Source organism: Microcebus murinus, chromosome 13 (genome assembly GCF_040939455.1).
Source record: "Microcebus murinus isolate Inina chromosome 13, M.murinus_Inina_mat1.0, whole genome shotgun sequence".
NCBI classification, from domain to species: domain Eukaryota; kingdom Metazoa; phylum Chordata; class Mammalia; order Primates; family Cheirogaleidae; genus Microcebus; species Microcebus murinus.
In genome coordinates, this window is record NC_134116.1 from 81,846,884 (window position 1) to 81,862,398 (window position 15,515).

Below are 15,515 nucleotides of genomic sequence, written 5' to 3' on the forward strand. Positions count from 1 at the left end.
TCACTAATTGCAAAAGAAAGCAGTTAAGAAACAAAAAAAACCAGACATATAAAACAAAATTTATACACATTAATTATAAAAGTTTTGAAGAATCAAAGGACACAGGTTATCAGACTGGATATTAAAAGCAAGAACCAACTATATGCTGTCTACAATAAACTCACTTTGGAATTGAAGAAACAAATAGGATTAAAGTAAAGAGATAGAAAAATACAAATAGCTATTATTAGTTAACATGGAGCAGCCATACTAAAATCAGATAATTGTAAAGTAGAAAATAAGTTTCTAGTAATTAGGAAGACTATTTTTATAATAATAAAGCACCACCAGGAAAATAAAAATCCATACATATATGCACCTAACAAAGGAAAACAAAATTACATTACAAGCAAAAACTGACAGAAGTAAAACAAACAAGACAGTTTAACAATAATAGTTACAAACTGGATGTTTGTGTCACCCCCAAAATTTATATTTGGAAGCCCTGAACCCCAATGGGATGGTATTTAGAGGTGGAACATTTTCAAGGAAATTTGGTTTAAAGGTGCTCGTGAGGGTTACTCTCCTATCATGACTTTAATGTTTTTATAGGAAAGAAAGAGACTACTCTTTATCTCTACCATGAGACGATACATTGGAAAGGTGGCCATCTGAAAGCTTAGACTAGTCACTGGGAAACTGAATCAGGTTGCATCTTAATTTTGGAATATTCAGCCCCCAGAGCTACAAGAAATAAATTCCTTCTGTTTAAGTCACCAGTTTATTGTATTTTATTGCAGTATCGCAAGCAGACTAATATAGATTATGGTATTGAGAAATGAAGGTCTGCCATAACACCTAAACATGTGCAAATAGCATTGGAACTGGATGAAACAGAGACATTGAGACCTTCTGAAGTACATATTAGAAATATATACATTAAGCTCAATTTTAATCAGGGCTCAGAAAGAAAAGAGAAGAACTGGAGGGAAAGCTTCCATCTTCCTAGAAAATACATAAATAATAAAGAACAGAATGCTGATAGACATACAGATATTAAACCGCATTCTGTGGTGGTCTCAGGAATCAGTAACATGTCATTATATAGAAATTGGAAGAAATATGATCTTGGATATAAAGTGGCAAATAACTTGGGTAAACTATGTTTATTTTCTGGTGTTTTGTGAAATATAGAAATTGTAAACTATAACATAGCATATTTAGCTAAAAAAATTTCTGAGCAGTGTTGAATGTTTTTTCCCTGATCACTTTTAGTAAAATATGGCAACTAGAGATGAATTGAAGGAGAAATTGTTATGCAGAACAAAAACAGATCTTAAAGATTTAAAAAATTCTCAGCTTGTTCATATTGCAAAAAAAAAAAAAAAAAAGGAAAAAGCATATTTGGAAGAACACACCAAAGTTGTGCCCCCCCCCCCTTTGGACTATCATTCAATAAAGAAATACTGGAATTATATTAGGAAAAACACTGCCAGTTTGATCTGCAAGGGATGGATGATAAATACAATAAATAAAGGCCATCAGACTTCTTAGGTTATGCAGGGCAGGATTATGAAGCTCTTTGTATATGAATATGCACTTTACTTCAATACAGGGAATAATGACTTGAAAGAGGATTCAGACCATCAAAGCGACTACCTCAGTTTCAACAGATGACCTGAAAATGAAGCCACAGGAGCAGGGGCACCTAGAGCATTGGGAGCAGGAATCCTAACGAGCAGATCCTTGAGGAATAGGTCGGTCCCCTGTTAAACACGGCCTTAGGAGTGTGAACCCTAAAGCAAAGGAGCTTCAAAGAAGTGGGCCCAGAATATGGGACTACTGGCCCAGTGGGGCTAGAAGGGAGAGCATCAGAGCACAAAGGAATATTCTCAAGCCTTAAGATATAATTATATTGATATTGAAAGGTTTCAAACTGGCTGGTGAACCATCACCCATTTCTTCCAATTGTTCAAAATTTTTGTGATTAGAATATCTACCCTATGCTTCTATCATCATCATATTTTGGAAGAACAGGACCTAACTGGTTTCATAAGTTCAGATCTGGGGAGGAATTTTGCCTCAGAATGAATTCTGTCAGCGCCCATGAAGGGAATGTTATAAATACTCATGCAGTGATCAGAAATGTATGTCCTTTGGCTATCCTCTGATATAAACTTCATTATAACCACCATAATGACAATTTGGCTATTTAAAGAATAAAATATAATCTATGGAAAAAATACTGGCATTTAAAGCCTATTGAAATAAAAGTCACTAAAGATGTTATTCAACTGTGCTACCCATTTGTATACGGTTACCACCTTTTACCTACAACCTTGAATAAGCTGGGATAGGTTAATGTTGGTGCAGGATACCACTCCGTAATATGCACAACACTCTGAACACATTAAACATAATTTTATGAAAACAAATTAAGTTCACACAGTCTTTTAAAAACATTTCAAAATCCACTGTAGAACATTACTTAATATACAATTGGTAAAACAACTTACTTCTAAAATTCAAAACGTTTCTAACTATAATAGAGAATATTAGTCTGAACATCTACCTCTGATATCACTTACAACCCTTAGAAATCAATCACAGAAAGCATCTCCGGTTCAATTATCTTCACGAATCTTCCATTTTAAGTGTCGTAATGTCCTTGAAAGAGTATATGAATGATGTCCACCTAATTTGCAAGAACTTTCATAATTTTGATGCAGGAACAATTGGCCACATGCTTTCATGAAACTCTAAGAATGAAGGCATACCATTGAATAATTTTCGAGTTAAATTACAATAATTAATTTTCAAAAAAATCTAAGAATTTTTAAAAGAAAAAGGCATACTTTGTAATTATACGTTGCCATAAAATTGACCTTGTGTTCCGTTTAACCATATATGTATATTATCTATTTTTAACCTTGGCATATTCTCTATAACACGGATTTACAGTAATGTCTGAAAATTTTAGTGCCTTAGTGCTTTCTACCATGAATCCTTAGATATTTATTCAGACTTGATTTTTGGTTAAATATTTGTTTACATCATAGCATCTAAAAAATATCTATAGTATAAAGTCTGGCATTTTCCCAGGTGTGTTTTTTAAACAAATGTTTTTCTGCACTCATTCTGTTTGTAGAGTTTGGCTCCTATCCAAATTCTCTGAAAGTAAAAAAAAACTTTAAGAAACTAATAGAGGGTTTCATAACAGTATAAATTAACCCAGGCATAATGTCTGTGAGATAAGTAAAACTTGCACCTCTCTTTAGAGCTGCAATATTTTCTCCTCAGTATAAATACCCTGATGCATGCTAATACCTTTATTTTCAGAAAGATATTTTAACTGTTGTTGCATTTATAACACTGTTACCCCGTATGACTCTCTAATGTAAACTAATACATAAGCAGTTATTAAAGCTTTTCCCACTTCCTTTACATTTGTAGGATTTTGCACAGGTATAAATTGTCTCTTTTGTGAGTTACAAACTGGGTAAAGAATTGGTGAAATTCTTAACATTTGGATGGTTTCTCTATGGTATGAATTACCTTATGTTTATAAAGGTCAACACTGCATAAAGGCTTTGGCACATTCTTTATGTGTGTTACATTTCTCTTAAGTGTCTATTATTTTATTTAGAAAGGAATGAGTATTGCTGAGTAAGGGACTTGCCATTGTTCACATTTTTTAGGGTTTCCCTACAATATGAAGTCTCTTATGTGGACTAAGGGCAGAGCAATACTTAAAAGTTTTGCCACACTCTCCACATTTATAGGGTGTCTCTCCAGTATGAATTCTCTCATGCTGAGTTTGATATGAGTTTGAGTTGAAGGCTTTGCCACACTCTTTACATTTGTAGGGTCTGTGTCCTGTATGAATTATTTTGTTTTCAGAAAGGTATGCACTTGTTTAAAAGATGGTGCCACATTCTTAACATTGCAGGGTTTCTCTCCAGCATGAATTATCTTATGCCTAGTGAGGGATAAGCATAACTTAAAAGCTTTGCCACATTCTTTACATTTGTAGGGTTTCTCGGTAGTATGAATTTTCTCCTTGGTACGAAGGCTAGAGCTATAGTTAAAGGTTGTCCCATATTTTTCACATTTGTAGGGTTTCTGGCCAGTATGAGTTTTTATGTTCAGAAAGCTGTCAATAACTGTGATAGTTTTGGTCACATTCTTCACATTTGTATGCTTTTTTTCTCCAGTATGAACTCTCTTATGTACAGTGAAGTCTGGGCACAACTTAAAAGTTTTGCCACATTCTTCACATTTGTAGAGTTTCTCTCCAAGGTGAATTCTCTTGTTTACTAAGGTGTGAGTACATGTTAGATACTTCACCACATTCTTCACATATGTAAGATTGCTATCCAGTATGAAATCTCTTATTAATGAGGTCTGAGCACCAATTAAAGATTTTGCCACATTCTTTAGATTTATAACTTCTTTCCATTGTGAATTCCCCTATGTTTGGTAATGTGTGAGCATTGTTTAATGGCTTCCCCACATTCGCTCTTTTTTTTTTTTTGAGACAGAGTCTCACTCTGTTGCCTGGGCTAGAGTGCTGTTGTGTCAGCCTAGCTCACAGCAACCTCAAACTCCTAGGCTCAAGGAATCCTCCTTCCTTAGGCTCCCAAGTAGCTGGAACTCCAAGCCTGTAACAAATGCCCAGCTAACTTTTCTATATATTTTTAGTTGTCCAGCTAATTTCTTTCTGTTTTCTAGTAGAGATGGGGTCTCACTTTTGCTCAGGCTGGTCTAGAACTCCTGAGCTCAAATGACCCTCCCACCTCGGCCACCTACAGTGCTAGGAACACAGGCGTGAGCCACTGCGCGGGGACTTCCCCACATTCTTTACACTTAAAAGGTTTGTCTATAGTGTGTCTCATTTTATATGTGTTTGTATTTGACAATTTTTGGACGACTCTTAACACATTTTTTACAGTGGAAGATTATGCTATGAGTAGTAGCTGAATATTGGTTACCTCTGTTGTAGCATCTTTTCTACTCCTAGCTTTCACTCACACTTTCGAGTCTTTCATTAACTTTTAAGTCGCAAGGCCAGAGCTTCCACATATTCTCCATACCACTTTCTGGAAAGAAACATTTATGCCTTTTTCTGGAAAGTGGTCTTGGGTAGCATAAGAAAATATATCTGAAAAAAAAATTTTTTAAATAACAAATTATCTCTTTTATTACTTTTTTTAAGGATTAGATAAATATACATTACAAATTTGATACATAAAATTATACCAAGCACATTAGTAATATGGGATAATATAATACACAGGCTCTTATTCTTTTATATAAATAAATATAACAACATTATAGACACAAGATTGTCTTAGTGGGAATTCTTACAAGCAGGAAATAGTAGAGCATATCAAATCAGCACATTCCCAAGAGCCACATATAGGGGAAAAATTTTTTTACATTTACTGACCATGGCCTTTCCTTAATACAATATGGTCTATACAGAAGCAAACTTCCAACTCCCAGCTCCTCTGTAAAAACCGAAAATAGTGTTAACCGTACCCATCCTTCTGGCTTTTGGAGATCCTTCCAAAGTGTGTTTTCTGTCTCCCATAATACAAAGTACTCAAAGGAATGGTGCCACAGTTTGAAAAACAGAGTATGCTGAAACCAAAGGTGAAAGATTGTTACACCAACAAAAAGACATTAGAACTACATACAGGGAATAGGTGTAGCAAATGACGACAAGTTCTTAACAAGAAATGGTGGAAAATTGCTCTAACTAAACAATAAACACACCAATCCACAGAAGACATATCAGAAAGGATGTGATGTCCTGTATATCTCTAGTAAAGCCAACTGGGGTCAGAATATCCCACCACAAAACCAATTCATTTTGTTGATTCATTAGAGAGGACAGAATTTCATACATCTAAGCCCTGGAATTCAATAGTTTCAAAACACATAGCAATGGGAGAAACAGTCTTCAATTATATCATAATACAATAATTAAAACTTCAAAACCAAATGCAGAAATACTTTTTGCTTTTTTTCTTTTTTTGAGACAGAGTCTCACTTTGTTGCCCAGGCTAGAGTGCTGTGGCATCAGCCTAGTTCACAGCAACGTCAAACTCCTGGGCTCAAGCAATCCTTCTGCCTCAGTCTCCTGAGTAGCTGGGACTACAGGCAAGTGCTATCATGCCCAGCTAATTTTTCTCTATATATATATTTGTTGGCCAATTAATTTCTTTATATTTTTGGTAGTGACAGGGTCTTGCTCTTGCTCAGACTGGTTTCGAACTCCTGACCTTGAGCAATCCACCCGCCTTAGCTTCCCAGAGTGCTAAGATTACAGGTGTGAGCCACCGCACCCAGCCCTGAATGTAGAAATTTTGACAAGCTCAATACCTGCCAAGTGTACAGATTTCAGCATGGTTGAGGTCATGTGACTCAAACAAGGTAATTATCTGAGGATTAAATAACTGTTTAAAGTATTTTACAACACATGTGTTTGTAGTCCAGAGAGGTCACATGTTCAAAGAAAAATGTGAGAGAAAATTTTGTAGTCATTCAAGACTCAAGAAATATATGGCTTTTGATTATATTCCTATATAATCTTCATTATCATTATCATAATGATATAGATATCTAAAGATTAAAAACATAAACTATGGAAACAGTATTCTTCTAATACATGAAGTTTAAAGCAAATTGGAATAAAAGTCACTAAAGATGTTATTCCATGTTACCCAATAAATAGTATATTATGATCACCTTTTTTTTTTTTACCTACAACCTTGAATAAGATGGGATGGGTTAATGTTGGTGGCAGTTTAATACTTTATTCTGTGCAAAACACATTAAAAACAATTTTGTTTTATTAAAACAAATTAGGTCCACACATATTCTTAAAAAGCATTTCAAAGTCCACTGTATTTTATTACTTTAGTATGCAATTGGTAAAACAATTTACTTCTGTAATACATGTTTCTTGCTATAATGGAGAATATTACTATAAATGCCCACCTGTGACATCACTCACAATACTCTTGTAAGTCAATAACAAACAGCCTCTCCAGTTAGATTTTCTTCATACATCTTACATTTCACTGTCGTTAATACTCATTGGAAGAGTATAAGAATGATGCCCACCTAAAAATTTACACGGAACGTTCATAGTTTGATGAAGAAAGAACTGCCCATACTTTTACAGAAATCCTAAGAATAAAGGCATACCATCAAGTACTCTGAGAGCTGAATTATATCAATACTTAGTTTTCAAAAGTATATGTAATGTTGAATGTAAAAAGTATGTGTTGAATGTAATTATAACTTGTCATAAAATCAATCCCATTTCTTTTAAACATAAATCATTTAATCATTTTCACTTTGGACTATTCACTATAATCGACACTCCATTTTAGAGTAATGTCTAAAAGTATTAGTGCCTTAGTTCTTTCTACTGTGAATCCTATGATGTTTATTTAAAGTTGATCTTTTATTAAATATTTCATAAGACTATGGCATCTGCAAATTATCTTGTACCATAAACTCTGTTCTCAAAGCTGCTTTTTTTAAACGAATATTTTCCCCCATTTATTACATTTGTAGAGGTTCTCTCTAAATTCTCTAAACTTAAAAATGGTTGAGTAATTAATGAAGGGTTTCATTCCAGAATAATTTATCCTATGCACAACAGGTCTTTGAGAGAACCATTGGACCTCCCATTATAGTTGTAATGTTTCTTTCTTCAGTATAAATACCCAGGTGCAGGCTAAGACTTTTATTTTCTAGAAGGTATTTTGATGGTTGTTACATTTACACTGCTATTCCCCAGTATCACTCTCTGAGGTCAAATAATATCTGACCAGTTACTAAAGGCTTTCCTGCTTTCCTTATATTTGTAGGTTTTCACTTAGGTATGTCTTCTCTCACGTATAGCAGGGTAAAAGCACTGGTTAAAAGCTTTGCCACATTCTTCACATTGCTATGGTTTCTCTTTGGTATGAATTCTCAAGCTTCTAAAGGTTTCAGCACTGGTTATATTCCTTGCCACATCACTCACATTGGTAAGGCTCCATTTCAGTATGCATTATCTTGTGTTTAGAAAGGTTTGCCACCTTCATATTTTTATGGTTTCTCTTTAATATGAATTCTCCTATGTTTCGTAAGGTGTGAAGAGCAATTAAAAGCTTTCCCACATTCATGACATTTGTAGGGTTTCTCTCCAGTATGAATTCTCTCATGTCTATGAAGGCTTGAGTTATACCTAAAAGTGTTACCACATTCTTTACATTTGTACGGTTTCTCTCCAGTATGAATTCTCCTATGTGTATGAAGGCCTGAGGAATAGCTAAAACTTTTACCACATTCTTCACATTGGTAGGGTTTCTCTCCAGTATGAATTCTCTTATGTCTATAAAGGCTTGAGCTATACTTAAAAGTGTTACCACATTCTTTACATTTGTAGAGTTTTTCTACAGTGTGAATTCTCTTATGTGCATGAAAGACTGAGGAAAAGCTAAACGCTTTGCCACATTCTTCAAATTGGTAGGGTTTCTCTCCAGTATGAATTCTCTTATGTTTACGAAGGCCTGAGGAACACCTAAAAGTTTTGCCACATTCTTCACATTGGTAGGGTTTCTCTCCAGTATGAATTCTCATATGTGCAATAAAGCCTGAATGCCACTTAAAAGCTTTGCCACATTCTGTACATTTGAAGGGTTTCTCTCTAGTATGAATTCTTTTATATACAGAAAGGAATGCATATCTTTTAATGGCTTTACCACATTCTTCACATTTGTAAGGTTTTCCTCCATTATGAATTTTTTTATGTATAGTAAAGCTTGTGTATTTCTTAAATTCTTTGCCACATTCTTCACATTTGTAGGGTTTTTCTCCAGTATGAATTCTTCTATGTATATAAAGGCATGCATACGTGTTAAAGGATTTCCCACATTCTTCACATTTGTAGGGTTTCTCTCCAGTATGAATTCTTTTATGATTAGTAAGGTATGAGTACCACTTAAAGGCCTTGCCATATTTATGACATTTGTAGGGTTCCTCCCTAGTATGACTTCTCTTATGCTCAGTAAGATAAAAGTACCATTTAAAGGCTTTGCCACATCCATCACATTTGTAAGCTTTCCCTTCATTATGAATTCTCTTATGTTCATTAATGTGTGGGCACTGCTTGAAGCTTTTCCCACATTCATTAAATTTAAAAAACTTCTCTACAGTGTGTCTCACCTTATGTGTATTTATATCAGACAACGTTTTAAAGACTTTCAAATATTTTTTACATTGCCAAATTTTTCCAAGGGTAGTTGTTGAACATTGGTTAACTCCATCATGACACCCTTTCTGCTCCTTATATGCACGCACATTTTCCCAGTTCATTAAGTTTAAATTCTCAAGGCTACAGCTTCCATATGTTATCGATACCATTTTTTGGAATGAAACATTTTTGTTTTCTTCTGGCAAATGGTCTTGGGTACAATAAGACAAAGCTGAAAGAAATTAAAAAAATAAATTATCCTTATTTTTTTTTAAGAATCATATGGATATACATTACAAATTTAATACATAAAATTATACCAAGCACATTAGCAAAGTGGCATAATACATTACACAGGCTCCAATTCTCTTTTAGAGAAATAAATACAACAAACCCATACTGTCAAAATTGCCTTTGTGGGAATTCTAAAAACCTGGTTAAACTTTTCAGGACACAAGAGCACATCAGAGGAGCCACAAGGAAGGAGAATAAAAGTTTGTTATGCTCACTGACCATGGCCTTTCCTTCCTCTTAATACAGCATGGTGCATATAGAAGTAAACTCCCAACTCCCAGATTCTCCCTCAAAAGAGAAAGAAAATAGTGACAAAAGTGTCCATCTCTCTGGCTTTTGGGGACGGTTCAAATAGTGCTTTCTGACTCCCATAACAGAGTGCTGAAAGGAATGATGCTACAGTTTGAAAAACAGAGTAGATGTGCTGAAACCAAACATAAAAGATTGTTATAGAAGCAGAGATACTTCAGTTCCATAGATGCATAACACGTGCAGCAAACGACGACAGGCTCTTTATAAAGAATTGCATGAAAATTGCCTTAACTGAAATATAAACACACAATTCTACACAAAAAACATCATCAGAACAGATTAGAGGCCCCTTGAATCTCTAGGAAAGCTCTATGGTGTCTGAATCCTCTGAAGAAATAACCACTTGATAAAGTTTGTGAAAGGAGGCATTTTGCTAATCCTCAAATCTCAACCAAAGCTTACAACATATACAAAACATCAGAGTAACACACCCAATTGAAAACAAGAAAAGAATCAGAAATCAACCATAACTGAATGGAGATGTATAAATACCCTGGAAAGATTAAAAAGGGTCTGAATGATGCTCAATGAGTGAAATGGGAACAAACTCACAATGTCATGAAATCAGGAATATCAAAAAACCATGAAAGCACAGAAATAAAAATGTTAAACTGAAGAAAACCAAAAGAAATGACTAAGAAATTCTCAAATATAAGAACAAGGACATCATATTATAAAATAAAGAAGCTCGACATACTTCATCTACACTAAACATAAAGGGAACTGTAACAAGAAAGGTTATAAGCAAAGTTTTGGAAATCACACATAGGAAGAGAAGCTTGAAAGCCACAAGAGAATAGTGATGTGAAATGTACTAAAAGAACAAAAACTTCATAAATACTATATCCAGAAAAACTGCCCTTCTGAATTAAAAAAATAACATAAAGGTTTATCAGGATACCCACATACTGAAAAAGTTTATCACCAATAGAACTGCCTGATAAGAAATGCAAAAGGGGCCATTTTTACTGAAAATATTAAGTAAAAAGATTATATAGAAAACAACACAAATCATATGAAAACATTAATATATAAGTCTTGGGAAGTTATGTAGGAAAACCTAAATAAAATTCAGTAGCATTGGCCGGGCGCTGTGGCTCACGCCTGTAATCCTAGCTCTTGGGAGGCCGAGGCGGGCGGATTGCTCAAGGTCAGGAGTTCAAAACCAGCCTGAGCAAGAGCGAGACCCCGTCTCTACTATAAATAGAAAGAAATCAATTGGCCAACTGATATATATATAAAAAATTAGCCGGGCATGGTGGCACATGCCTGTAGTCCCAGCTACCAGGGAGGCTAAGGCAGAAGGATCGCTCGAGCCCAGGAGTTTGAGGTTGCTGTGAGCTAGGCTGACGCCACGGCACTCACTCTAGCCTGGGCAACAAAGCGAGACTCTGTCTCAAAAAAAAAAAAAAAAATTCAGTAGCATTATGATGGTACAAAAAACATTTTAATCATGCACTATAAAATGAAGAAAAAAACAGAAAATTAATACTAAACCTCTGTTAATGGATATGCTATATAACAACCTATCATTGGTTATATTAAAAAACAAAGTTGAGGATACATGTAATTAGGAAGTATATTTATACACCACTAAAGTTAAGTTGTCACCAGTTTAAAACATATTGTTGTAACTACAACAAGCATTGTGTAAGTACCATGGAAATTCCAATGCAAATACCTATAGAGAGACACCAAAATAATAAAAAAAAATTCAAAGCATGTCAGCACAAAAATCAGAGACACAAAGACAAAGAGAGGAAAAGAGAGGTAAAACAGCTACAAGAATTAAAAAAGCAACTAAAAGGGCACTCTAGCCCAGGGAAGAGTGAGACTCTGTCTCAAAAAAAAAAAAAAAAAAAGACAAAGCAACTAATAAATGGTAATAATAAGTCCTTCCCTTTCAAAAAATTATGTAAATACTTATGGATGACATTTCACAATAAAAAGACATCAATTAAGGATAGGTATTTATGTAAATAAAAAACCAAGATACAACTCTGCACTGTCTACAAGAGACTAACGTTGTCTCCAATGACAAAAATGGACTGAAAGTGGCAGGAGAGAAAGACAGCCCATGAAAATGATAATCAAATGACATCAGGGGAGGTCATAATTAGGCATAATGTATTTCAAGATAAAACTTGTCTTATTTCAGAAAATATACCTTACATCAAAACTATCACAAAAGACAAAAAAAGACACTAAATAATAATATTGTTCCTTCACTGGGAACTTATGATTTTTATATTTTCTATAGGTATAAAATAATATACATATATACACACAAGTGTGTGAGTAAAATCAGAGTTGTAAAATATATGAAGCAAACACTGACATAATTGAAAGAAGAAATATATAGCAATATAATAATGGCACAATACTTCAAAATCCCACTTTGAGAAATGAATAATAATGCAAGACACAATATTAATAAGGAAATAGACAAACTAAAGGACTACAAAACAATTATTCTTAACAGACATATACAGAATTCTCCAAAAAACAAAAGCAGAATACACAATCTTCTCAATAGTTCATAAAACATTCTCCTAGATATAACACTTATTAGTGCACAAAACAATTTTTCACAAATTCTTAAAAATTAAAATCTTATGCACTATTATTTATGACAAAATAGAATGAAACTAGAAATCAATAACAAAAGGAAAAACAGAAAATTCACAAATAAATAGACAAACTCAAGCATGCTCTTGTTCAAGGGTTGGAAGACTTAATATTGTGAAGATGTCCATTCTGCCTAAAATCATTTTGAAATTAAATGAGATCTCTTTAAAGTTCTTGGTGTCATATTTTGCAGAAAACAAAAAGCAACTCCCAAAGTATCATGAAGAACTGAACCATCTTAAAAACCCTCACATATGTGGTCAAATGAAGAGTTACTTGCACATCTGTATATACTGCAGCATTATTCACAAAAACCAAATGTGCAATCAACAAGAACTTGTGCCAACAATATGAATGGATAAATATAATTTCAGACATAAAAATAATGGATTATCATTCAGCTTTTAAAAAGCAGGGCATCTTCTAACATACACAATAAAAATAAATCCTGACATTATAATAAATGAAATAAGCCAACCCTCAAAAACAGATACTTCATAAATCCACTTATATAAAACATGTAAGGTAGTTACATTTTTAGAAACAAAAGAATGACAGTATAGTATTCGTAAAGGACCAGACAACGGGAAAAATAGGGAGTTATTTCACGGATATTGAGTTTTAGGTTTGAAAGATAAAAATGTACTAGAGATATATGTCACATAACAATCTCAATCTACCTAACTACTTAACATGACTAAACTATATTATGAAAATATTATAAGATTGTAAATTTCATGTATTTATAATGAAAAATAAATACCAAAAATAGACTTTTGAACCTTTTCAAAAATTATCTTCAAATTATACAAATGTTTCAAAGAGAATATATATTCACAAATAAATACATGTTGAAATTAAGACAATTTTCATTACTATTCACCTAGACAGGATAAAATAACTACTGACCACCCAACCAAGATAAAAACTGTGCTATTCAAAAACAAAGTGTGAGTAATATATGTACAGGCAAACATAAAGAAAATTCTACTGAAAATCAATATATGGCTGATATATATTTGACTTTTGTTCTGCAATGGCTTAAAGTGTAAAGAGTTTACTAGTATCATATAAAATTACAGTATATAGGTAAAAACTAAAAACGCAATTGACCGATGTGAGGTAGACTACTTTAAAATATGAAACATAACAGTAAAATTACAAAAGAAACCTTAACCCATAAAATTCTGAAAAAACAGTGTATTACTGAAGAATTCAAGATAACTGTAATTTTCCAGGATGACTAGGTATCAATGAAGACCAGATTTTTAATCATTACAATGTAGTCAGGGCAATAATATTTCACAAAAACACATTATAATCATTCATAAAAAGCTTTCATAAGAAAAGTTTTAAGGATTAGGCATTTAAATGATCCTAGAGAAACATTTTTTTTTTCTTTTTGAGACAGTCTCACTCTGTTGCCTGGGCTACAATGCCATGCCATCAGCATTGCTGACAGCAACCTCAAACTCCTGGGCTCAAGCAATCCTTCTGCCTTAGCTTCCTGAGTGGCTGGGAGTAGAGGCATGTGCCACCATGTCCAGTTAATTTTTTATGTATATTCTTAGTTGTCTGGCTCATTTCTTTCTATTTGTAGTAGATATGGGGTCTCACTCTTGCTCAGGTGGTCTCAAACTCCTGAGCTCAAATGATCCACCTTGTCTCTGCCTCCAAGAGTGCTAGGATTACAGGTGTAAGCCACCACACCCAGCCAGAAACTTTCTTCTTATGTTATTAATATACTGATGCTCTTCTTATACAACAGAGAAAGGCTGTCATCCAGCTTTCAGAAGCAAAGACAACCCTTACATTTTTAAATACACAAACAACATGGATACTGTAAAATATGGTGTGAAAATGATATATAAAAGAAACAATTAGGAACAAATTCTATTCTCATTAAGATAATGGTTGATGATGACTGAAATGCTAACTATTTTTATGCAGTAAGCTGAAACATTAACCAAGCATTAATTATACTAATTATCTAATACAACTTTTACAAAACATGAAAGTTAAAGCATGTTATTTCATAACTTCTGAAAGTTCTCTATTGATACATGCACAATATAAAATGGTATAATTTGTCACATTAGTAAAGTGGGGGATGTAAAGAGGTCTGGTTTTTGCATTTACTTGAAATTAACTTATGAGACTGAACTATACTGTTGTAACTTTAAGATGCTTTTGTACTCTCCATATCTCAACATGTTTAGAAAAAATATATATATAGAAGTTATGCAAAATAAAATGAGAAAGGAGGCCGGGCGAGGTGGCTCACCCCTGTAATCCTAGCACTCTGGGAAGGCAAGGCAGATGGATCATTTGCGCTTGGGAGTTCAAAACCAGCCTCAGCAAGAACAAGAGCCCATCTCCACTAATAGAAAGAAATTAGATGGACTACTAAAAACGTATAGAAAAAATTGGCCGGGAATGCTGGCACATGCCTGTAGACCCAACTACTTGGGAGGATGAGGCAGAAGGATTGCTTGAGCCCAGGAGTTTGAGGTTGCTGACAGCTAGGATGATGCCAGGGCAACAAAGTGAGACTCTGTCTCAAAAAAGAAAAAAAAGAGGATGCTGACTCTCACTGTAAATGTGAAGGAGGATCACTATAGAGAAGTCAAGTCCCTAAATAAGCTAAGGAGACAAGGGCCAGAGAAGCCCAGATGTGAGACTAAGAGAAACCCAGGCTTCTCAGAAAGCATTTGCCCTAGAGCAGAGCTTCCCACACTTTAGGTCTCCCTTTCTCCTTCACTGGACCTCTCACCCGTGTCATCTGCTTCATTCTAACACCTACCTGGCTGTACTGCTATTACTTCATGTCTCTTCACCTTCCAGGGCTCCTTCCTTTGCTCCAGACAGGTGTTGAGGTCTGGCTTAGACACAGGAAGCCCTGTTTTATTAGAACACAGAATGACTCTTGCTAGGACTCTCCAATTAACAACCTAGTGCTGTGCTCTCTAGAGAAGAGAAAACATTATACAAGATTTTAGAAAATTAATCATAAAGTACCATGTCCTCACAAAAACTTTAGAATATT

The 15,515-nt window shown here is 34.2% G+C and overlaps 1 protein-coding gene across 1 annotated transcript in view; it reads right to left on the reverse strand.

The window, feature by feature from the left end:
- The window catches only part of LOC105878839 (zinc finger protein 716-like), a 53,108-nt gene that overhangs the window by 15,286 nt on the left and 22,307 nt on the right, over window positions 1-15,515 (reverse strand). Inside the window, exon 4 of the mRNA XM_076009573.1 lies at window positions 15,273-15,368. Within this exon, the coding sequence (XP_075865688.1) occupies window positions 15,273-15,368 (96 nt within the window). The remainder of the gene's footprint in view (window positions 1-15,272; window positions 15,369-15,515) is intronic.